The sequence below is a fragment of the Dysidea avara genome, chromosome 9 (genome assembly GCF_963678975.1).
Source record: "Dysidea avara chromosome 9, odDysAvar1.4, whole genome shotgun sequence".
Lineage (NCBI taxonomy): Eukaryota > Metazoa > Porifera > Demospongiae > Dictyoceratida > Dysideidae > Dysidea > Dysidea avara.
In genome coordinates this window covers 7,574,664-7,584,518 of record NC_089280.1, presented here as the reverse complement: position 1 = coordinate 7,584,518, position 9,855 = coordinate 7,574,664, and the positions used below count along the sequence as shown (strand labels likewise).

At 38.8% G+C, this 9,855-nt stretch overlaps 3 protein-coding genes across 3 annotated transcripts; all 3 read right to left on the bottom strand.

The window, feature by feature from the left end:
* Positions 1 to 326: 326 nt before the first annotated feature.
* LOC136267451 (TNF receptor-associated factor 5-like) lies at positions 327 to 1,436 on the bottom strand. Its single transcript, XM_066062613.1, has one exon. The coding sequence runs from the start codon at positions 1,434 to 1,436 to the stop codon at positions 327 to 329; it is 1,110 nt and encodes a 369-aa protein (XP_065918685.1).
* A 13-nt stretch (positions 1,437 to 1,449) lies between these two features.
* LOC136267450 (TNF receptor-associated factor 3-like) lies at positions 1,450 to 1,878 on the bottom strand. Its single transcript, XM_066062611.1, has one exon. The coding sequence runs from the start codon at positions 1,876 to 1,878 to the stop codon at positions 1,450 to 1,452; it is 429 nt and encodes a 142-aa protein (XP_065918683.1).
* A 3,425-nt stretch (positions 1,879 to 5,303) lies between these two features.
* Positions 5,304 to 8,377, bottom strand: LOC136266692 (uncharacterized). The gene is made up of 11 exons (XM_066061689.1): positions 8,213 to 8,377; positions 7,789 to 7,863; positions 7,606 to 7,740; positions 7,378 to 7,554; positions 7,257 to 7,327; positions 6,319 to 6,441; positions 6,076 to 6,262; positions 5,925 to 6,024; positions 5,763 to 5,866; positions 5,573 to 5,710; positions 5,304 to 5,524 (listed from the first exon to the last, which is right to left on the bottom strand). Exons 1-11 carry the CDS (start codon positions 8,336 to 8,338, stop codon positions 5,405 to 5,407), a joined length of 1,356 nt encoding a protein of 451 aa, XP_065917761.1. The 5' UTR covers positions 8,339 to 8,377; the 3' UTR covers positions 5,304 to 5,404.
* Between the last annotated feature and the right edge of the window lie 1,478 nt (positions 8,378 to 9,855).

Below are 9,855 nucleotides of genomic sequence, written 5' to 3'. Positions count from 1 at the left end.
TGCAGGGATGACACAAACTTTTGCCTAAATATTCTAGACAAATTCTATCTCAAGTCAAATCGCCTAAATTTTGTCATGCAGTAATAAATCATTCCAGCTTGCTACTCCACCCAGTAAATATGACTCATAAAAAAAAAAACTGCCTAGCCAGTACATTTAGTTGAGGCCTACGGTAGTGTAGCTACATACCCACTAGTGGTGTTAGTTTGATTTTGCCTAATATGAGCATGTAATTTGGACCAGTTATGTACAATCCAGTCACAATATGTAGCCACACATAATGTTAATGTTACTGGCGAATTTAACACATTGGCTTGACATGCATATTATGGTTTAGATATACTAACAAAAATACAGTCATTCTTAAGAAAACGACGAGTGAGAGTCTCCTCAGTGAGATCCTCATTTGATATAAAAGTGGAACAACCCCAACCACTTGCAGCCATATCTCCATGTAGTACTCTGTGGGTTATATTCGCCATGTGAACAGCACTACTAAACCGAATTATGTGTGAATGATGTTGATCATCACTTTTTTGATTTAGCAGTGTTACTTTAAGCTTCATATTCAGTGGCCAGTGTGCACCATCATCATATTCACCTCGCATAAGCCATAGAAACATTGCACAATGTGTACCCTGACCATCACCATCAGCATCAACTCGTAAGCACATCCTATACCCCTTGATGTTTGTGTAAAATGACTCACTAAGCCATTCTTTCTTAGCTCTCTTCTTCTTTGTAAAGCCTGTCATTTTGAAAGTAACCGGTATAACTTCTTTACCTGGTGAAGATACCTGAGCAACTGAGTGTAATTGCGAAGACCACTCATGTTCACGGAGTAGTGTCTCAATGGAATTAATCTTAGCATCAAATGTTGTCTGTAAGAAATTCAGTTTAAATTTAGTATTGCTTAACTCTAACTGTGATCCTTTCAACATATCCAACTGAGAATGAGCCCTATCCAGTTTATAACTTGCTTCACGTAAATCAAAATTGGTTTTGTCCAGTCTGGATACAGTTGTATTTAACTGGCAACTTGTTTCATGCAATCTAGCAGTAGTTTCATCCAATTTAGAAGTCGCTTCATCTAACTTGAAAGTAACATCATTCAACTTGGATTTAGTGTTACCCAATTCACAACTAGTTTCATCTAGTTTACTTTTGGTTAAATGTAAATGATACTCCATTTTCTCCTTGTTGTGCTCCTTTTGTGTTTGACGTGTCATCTTCATCTCACATCCCATAGTCTGATATTCACAATTGATCTCTTCAAGAGGACATATACTTCTGTGCTTGTTCATGTCTTTACGGGGAATACACTCATCCTTGCACTTGTTTGGACAAGGTATTGGATACTCAGCACACTCTTCCTTATGTTTTCCCTCTATAAACTGATATTCTCTTGTAAGTTTACAGTAATGGCAGTCCACCATACGACAAGGGCACTCAGTCAACATGTTTGGTTAAATCCTGTCGTTGTATCATCTCGCCACACCCACTAGTACATGCCACATCTTCATACTCACAACCTCCATCTTTTGCAAGATGATTATCAATATAGTTAACTTCACCTTGCCACTCACAACCTCTCCCTTTGTTTGTACAGTACACATAAAGACTCTTCACTTCTCTATCAATTTGTTTGTTGGGAAATGTAACGAAGTCTTCACTGCGACACACTGGACAGATAGTATTGGTAACGATGCTCTTGGCTTCCTTCATACAGTCAAGACAAGACTTACAGAAAACATGCCCACAGCACACTGTGAGGTGAGGGTCTCTACTGGGAAGGTGACATATCTTACACACGAATATATCCGCCGGTGAGCTAACAAATTGGTACTCGAAACCGCCACTGTTATTAACCGTCACCATTCTTGCTTGTTCCTATAATCTCTTTGAAGACATACTGTACGCAGCTACGCCCATATAGGGCGTAGTAATATTACTATCACGTGAGTCTCATGATCAGTACGAGGGAGTCAAACAGTGAAAAATTTTTTTATGGTTAGGACTAGGACGGTACGTATCTGATCGTCTTCGAACCCCTAACTTTCATTCTTGATTAATGAAAATGCTTTCGCAGTTGTTCGTCTTAAGAATTTCACCCAATTATTAGTCTGGGCCCCCGCCCCTTCGCATAGAGTAATTCCTCTTTATGCAAAGGGGCGGGCGCTGCCACATGGGATTATTTGCAAATAAGTGAAAATTTTACTTTTACACTGCTCAACCTGGAAAACTGCCCCTCGAAATACTATAGGCTATACAGTATGATGTAATGGATGAAGTACTGATACATACATTAAAGGATTACCTCAAGGCCGTAAAACCATTGAAGTCATTAACTAGGACAGGGATTACCCTCAAGGATGTAAAGTCTAGGATATAGTCTAATATCTATTCACCATACACTGCAGCAGATAGCGTGTATATATATATATCTCGCTGAGAGGTGTTAATGACTAGTTAACAAACTGGCCATGGGTGAAGGGAAGTGTACTCTGTAACCAACAGCTCCCCAGTGAGAGCAGTCGGAAGTGAGGTGATGAAGTAGCTTTGATCCTATGAAGTGTTGGTGAGGTGCAGACTCAACACACTTACACTACTACTATAATTGAAAATTGACCTCACAAAATATTTCAACATCACAAGTTGCACCAAAGGTTCTGATGTAGGGGGAAGATTATCACAATCCAGTCAGCTTGTCTGAGTTTGTGGCTAGAGAAAAGAACTACCTGAGGTAGAAACTGTGAAGATGGCTAAATTGATTGCTATTTGTGCTGGATCAGGTACAACAGTGCCACTGCGTGGTGTGCAGCAGATGCCTCACTGGTGAGATGTCCTATCATGACATGCTGGATGCAACCACAAATGCAATGTGAGTTTTCCACTTTTTAACATCATTTTAAAATCTTATGGCTTCTGGAATTTGTACATCACTTAACAAGCAAATCTTGGTGGCCCACCAGTCAGGGAGTCTGGTGATGCTAGTTGGGAAACTTGAGATTTGAGTCAAGCCTGGTATAATGTTCGTTAGAAACTTGGAGGTTTCATCTAACCAAGTGTTAGTGGCCCATAGTTTCTGAGTATTTCATGAAAAATTGGTCAATCGCTAGTTACAAAATCAACTGTAACTTTGCACTGTGTACATATTTTTAAACACAAGTTTCACTGATGGAAGACTGTTGATCGACCTTTCCAGTGATCCCTAAATTATGGGATATCTACTTAATTATGGTTCAAAAGTACTGTATTGAAAACTTTAATCCTTTATATTTCAAAAAATGCTGCTTGAAATTCTTTGATTTTTTTTCGTAAGAAATGAATGGGCCATGGTCTATGTTTGATAAAATTTTTGTGGTGGGACCACAATGGGCTCAAGAGATAATGAACTATGTTGTGGTATGCAGTGGAATTTCGTAGCCTATTATTGCTGTATAGGAGTGTACACCTCCAATAACCACTCACAACAAGGCCATGCCAAGTTTGTCTTACAGAGTGAAGGTGTCTAGATACAGTGCAACCTGTATTAGTGACCACCTGTATTGAAAGACCACCTATGTGCTGCAGTTAATTTATACTTCTCCAATAGGATATTAATGTATAATACCAAAACATCAACCCTTTCTAGCAAATCCAAAAAAACGGTCCTTATTAGACAGGTTGCCTTTAAATTACAGATCTGACCATAACATGTGTCCTCATGTGAATGTTGTACCATCTCTTCAGTAATACCTTCTTTATTAAGTTGAATCCCACTGTAGTGGACTTAGTTCTATTTAAGTTGCGTATGTGACTACATAGGTACGCACATCAAAACTCCCCAAAAGGGACACCTTGATAACCAGGACATCTGTTTATACTCCACTCTATAGTAGTACACATACATTTGGACCAAGGTACTTCTGCGCTTTTGTAATATAAGCACTTTATTAAAGTCCTAGGAATGGAGGGGTTTTACTATATACATGCATTACTTACACCTCAATGTGTGAAATTAATTACAAAATTACTTTATATTTATGACCACTTTGAAGATCAAGTCATAAATTCATGCACATATGTTTACCACACTTTCATGTGTTTTTAACATTTGCCTGTACTGATCTTCAAAGCGTGAATGCAAAATACAAAAAACCATTTTTTAAATTGCAGTTCTATAAATCACACATTGAGGTAAAAGCAAGTGTTCGTAATATAAAACTCTTGGTACAAGTAATGCATTTACTGTATATAGTGTAACTCTTCTATTCCCTTCACCATTGATAAAGTGAGAAACCACAGACTTGTCTTGGGCCCAAATGAACGTACAATGATAAAGTGAGATCCTGAACACATATCCTGGCTATTAATGTGACCAGTTGTCCTTTTTAAAGAGGTCTATTGTACCTATACGCAGCCGTGTACGTAAATCGAATGGTGTGGAGTGGGGTTATGTATGTAAGTGCACTATGGCGGGATTTGACTTAATAAAAGTATTTCTGATGAGATGGTACAACATTTGTGTGTTTATGGATGCATGGTGATCTCATTTAAAGTCTACCTGTCTAATAAGGACGGATTTGCTAGAAAAGATTGATGCTTTGGTGTTATACATTAATATCCAATTATAAATTAACTGCAGCACATAGGTGGTCTTTCAATGCAGGTGGTCACTAATACAGGTTGCACTGTACCTAGACACCTTTGCTCTGTAAGACAAATTTGGCATGACCTTGTTGTGAGTGGTTATTGGAGGTGTACACTCCCATACAGCAATAATAGGCTACGAAATTCCACTGCATACCACAACATAATTCATTATATCTCTTGAGTTGTAAACAGCCAAGCTGTGAAAAAGGTGCAGCCTTAAAATATAGGCTAGTATTTAAAAGATGTGATATCAAAGGTGGTAGCCAAGGAATGGCTGCAATTGTATTATACCGTCACTTAATTTGGGACATCACAAGCCCTACTACAAATTAATTGACATAATTGCAGCCATTTCTTGGCCGCCACCTTTGATATCACGTCTTTTAAATACTAGCCTATATTTTTGGAAGGCTGCACCCCTTTTCACAGCTTGGCTGTTTTGGCCTGTCATTTCTTGTATATGCTGGCTTTTGTTTATCTTTATTTTCCTACAGGTAAACAGAACTAGATTTTAAGAGAGTTTGTACTATCTCATATTAGTTACACGTATATGACTGCTCTACAAAGAGACCTCAAGGTACATGCATATATGGTTGGTTTTCACATTATAAATCACTGACAATTGAACAAATTACCGTTACACTACTGAAGGTTTGTACCTTGATAGCTATAGTGCAAGAAAATTTTTATTGTACTATTTTTATGATGTAACACAAATAAGCTTCTAGCATAACCAGTTTCTTTCCACAACAATTATTAGCATTAATGATTACAACCACTCAGCATAATCATAGTCTCCAGTCTGGCACAGTAACAACAAAGTGAATGAGAAAGCTACAGCACAGAGGTATGCCATCCATGGGTAGACAGGTATCCCAAATATCTCGGCCTATATGAGACAACTAAGCTCATGTGATCCGGTACAATAATCAGTTACCCTCATAGTGATGGACAGAGTGAAGATGGAGAAAGAGTCAAGTTCTAACTGAGGAGAACCCATGTATTGTAATGGCCTCCCTCTAATAATTGGACCAGAAGCTAACAATCCATTGCATGCTGCAGTAACCCGGGCTGCCTGCAAATAATACAGCTATATACAGTGACTATAACACAATGGTTGATATTACCTGTATAAAAGGGAACACCACAAGTAACGACCACAGAACAGCTGTAATTGTGGCGACCACAGTGCGGTCTGTAGAGTTATTGTTGTCTTGCAGTACGATCAGTCCTGCAATGAGTAGGTGGGTGGGGCTATAAGGGTGGGGCTATAAGGGTATATTCCTTACCATTCAAAGCAGCTGTTGCTACATTAAACATTATCAAAGCCACAGCAGTGGCAGTTTTACCATTCAACACCTTAAGATAGTTATTTGCTCTGTTTATGTCCTGTAACAGTGTGGGGCTTGAGACCGCAAGCAAATCTACATAATGGCTCACCTTAACAGCATCATCAAGGGACTTGTGCTCACGTCGCTCCACCTTTATCCGAAGTGCACTCAGCAAGTAAATGTTGAGCTCGCTCTGAATAGCATAGTTGATGATAGCCATGATGTAGACAGCATCAAAGAAGATGAAGCCAAACAATGAAAATATGACCAAAACCAGTTTACCACCTCCGCTAAACCTGTTTAAAGTGGATCACATGATATATAATATATAATGACAGGGATATTCCCTTACTGTGGTCCACCATCAGGCCAGCTCACTGTGACATTACCATCAAATAAGTCAAATACTGCAGCATCTGCGATACGCACGGCTAGTGATACCACAATGTAAGCCACACCCAAAATGAGATAAAAACTAAAGGGCAGTAACAAATATACTTGCAATAAGTCAATACACACAATTATAATACATTCTTTACTCCCCCCCTCAATGCCATACTACTGACCACATGTATATAATTATTATATCAGGCTCCTACTTTTAGAGCTGGATGAATAATGGCCCTGATGAACAGATTTGAACATCAGTGATTGTCTAGAACTGCGAACAATATTACCAAGCATGTGTATGTGTGATTGTAATTTAGTGTGGATCATATGAGCAATTATCAGTGTGTCAAGTTGTTGTTGCTTTTGAGACTGAGCTATCACGCCTCTACCACGGAGCTACCTATTGGTATGGCTATCATTTGAAAAAGTAGTAATTAACATGTACAATCAGTGGTGGATCTAGGTGGACTTTTCTGTGGTAGAAACTCTCCTTTAATATGCAGAAGTAGTCTAGCTAGCTCAGTAGTTGACAATTTACCACAGTAAGCCCACTACATTACAACAATATGAATACAATTGCATTAGATAACACCCATTGTGTCTATTAAACCCTCAGCAACACTTTGCTTATTGCCTCCTAACAGTCAAGATGTACTCTAATGGAGGAGTCAAGTTACTACTCTAATAGAGCAATAATGTCGTGCTAACTGAATAGCCGAATATCCGATTCATAGTTTATATACCATTTAATGTTGTCAGTGCCAGTTTCCGGTCCCCCCATCCTTGGTCTGTTTGTTAAGGGGGGGTAGCGAAGTTACCCCCTCCCCCCATTCACCCTTCAGAATGATATGCCTTAGAACATTAATTTTAATGTCACCCAACCTGGAATAATTAACTTACAATATAGTATTGATGAGACGACGAGAAGTTGGATCTGGCCAGGCAGTAAACTTGTAGCATTGTACAAATACCTTCACCAAAAATTCAACCAATCATTACAACACAACATAGCCACACCCACCTGTCCAGCAAGATTCTGCAGATACTCTTGGCCTGACCAAAACAGATAAATACCATAGAAGTATGTTGTCAATAGCAACAGATCCGGAATGATAGAGTTACTGACAACACTGACATTACAACGAATTACTTCAACAGTATGATTGCCACTGGTAACTGGCACCAATTCTGACTCAAACTGTGGGCAGAATCAACACATACTTTTACCATAACCAATATGCCTACTCACTTGATCACGTCGGAAACATGACAATATCTGAGTGATCAGGGTAGCGGTGATTACCATTGAGATGAAAAGTACCCAAATCCATCGAAGCAGCTTCATTACCGGAGATGGATCAGTAACCAGCTCGTACCAGCCCATCTAAACAGTTACTACTCCAGGTGAGGCCATGCAATAAGTTTCACGTACCCCTCTCAGGCACACTCTGTATGGTTGTATGATCCATTTGTTACACAGGTCAACAGCATAGCCTGTCTCATCCCGCTACAGTATATCATACAATATAACAAGGGATTGCATTATCTTCATCCTGGTCAAAATTGAAAAAAATAAGCATTGTACTTTCATCATGACCAAATTAGTAAAGTCATGTTCTAAAAGTATTGATCACGACGTGTACTTGTCCTTTGACCAACCACAAGTTTCTAACTTGACTTTCATTTTGCGGACCAATGACGATGATCGCAGTACAGGAAATGTTGGGGTGCCCATCCCCTTAATGAAAATAGGAGCTCATAAGTGCCGCAAGGCACAAAGGAGCGTAACTAGTCTAGCTGAGTTTTATTTTGGTAAAATGGACCCACGCATTCTCACAGCAATGTGCGTATCTCACCTCTACAGTTTCAAAATCCTGCGAATTTATACGCTCCCTGGGTGTGTTACCCGACTCCTGATGCTCCGACTCGTCGTGGGTGATGTTAATATTGTCATCTAAGATGATATCATTACCACCCTCCATTGCGATGATCACGTGATTTATCCGGATACGCCATGCGCATTCTTCCGATATTTTCGTACCTTTTGGATATCGATCTACAAACTTTGTAATCTATCCCAGCTTTGGTTCTGTACTAAAATCTGTATCCTATAGATGTTTGTAAGGCCCAGATGCCAATGTAGCTAGCCATAGAGCTAGCCAACTACTAAAGTTGGTAGATTTATGTTAATGTTATTGCAAATCAGTGAGTGGATTACAGTCAGTGGGTTATAAATATGCTGAAGAAGTATACGTATGGTGTGGCATCAGAATTTGCTTAGCAAAAATTTCTATTGCATAGCTATAGTGCGGCTGTATGCATCTGCCAAATGAGGTGAACAATAGCTACATATTTATAGCTTCTGTACTCAGAATTGTAACCCAATGAAAGTTTTCTCATAGAAATTGTCACTGCATTTTCATAGGATGCTTTGATAATAAAATCGTAACTTTACTCATTTCAAAAGGTCTTCAGTACTTGCACCCAAACCAATTCATGGGTGAAAATGTACAGTAGCTACAAATACAGATGGTTGTATGAAGTATTGATATTCTGAATACAGAAAGGCTGATAGTGGCCTAGTACACTTCTGTAAACTGCCATACTCAGTTGTGTTTGGTTTTCTAGTGTACAGAAGTGTACTAGGCCACTATCAGCCTTTCTGTATTCAGAATCATATCAAGTACTTCATACAACCATCTGTATTTGTGAAAATAAAATGAAATGTATTTTCACTATTCATGCAGTTTCGTTAACAGCTTTTCAACTGCTTTTCATGAGCAAAATGGTCAGTATAGTGTACTAGCCACCCTCATTAGATAACAAATGAATAGAATGCTAACTATATATGTGACCAGGCCTGCGAAAGTAGGGCATGTGGACACAAACTACACCCTTTTACACAACAGAACATATCTCAGTATTGAAATAAACTATTTACATTCTGTAGCTTGTATTGTAAAGCCAATTAGTTGCTTAATATCTGCTAAAATTTTCAAAGCAATAGCTAGCATCATGACACAAAAAGTTATAGGTGATGAAAGTTTGACAAAGTAGGCAAATTTTATGTGCCCACATGCCCTATTTTTGCAGGCCGGTCACATATATATATGATTATATAGAAAGGATGGGGGCGTTAAATTTTAAAGGAGCCTTAAAACCACTGAACATGAGCTATTGGAAAATGTAGAAAGGATGGAGGTGTTAAACCTTAAAACCACTGAGCACGAGCTAGGAAAAAAGTTTGGGAAAAAGCGAGCTAGGAAGCTAGTAGAAGCTATAATCACTAACACTGATCCAGAAATAAACCACAGTGAGTGGCTGACCCAGACTTTAAGTTGAGAGTCCTGAATGTCTTAGTAGCAATTTACATCAGGGAAAGAACTGACAAGTTATCATCTAGCTTGTACACCAAAATCAGTTTATCACTCAAATAAACACTCATTTACAAACACTAATAATGACAAAACACATACTTTGTACTGCAAAACCACGCCAC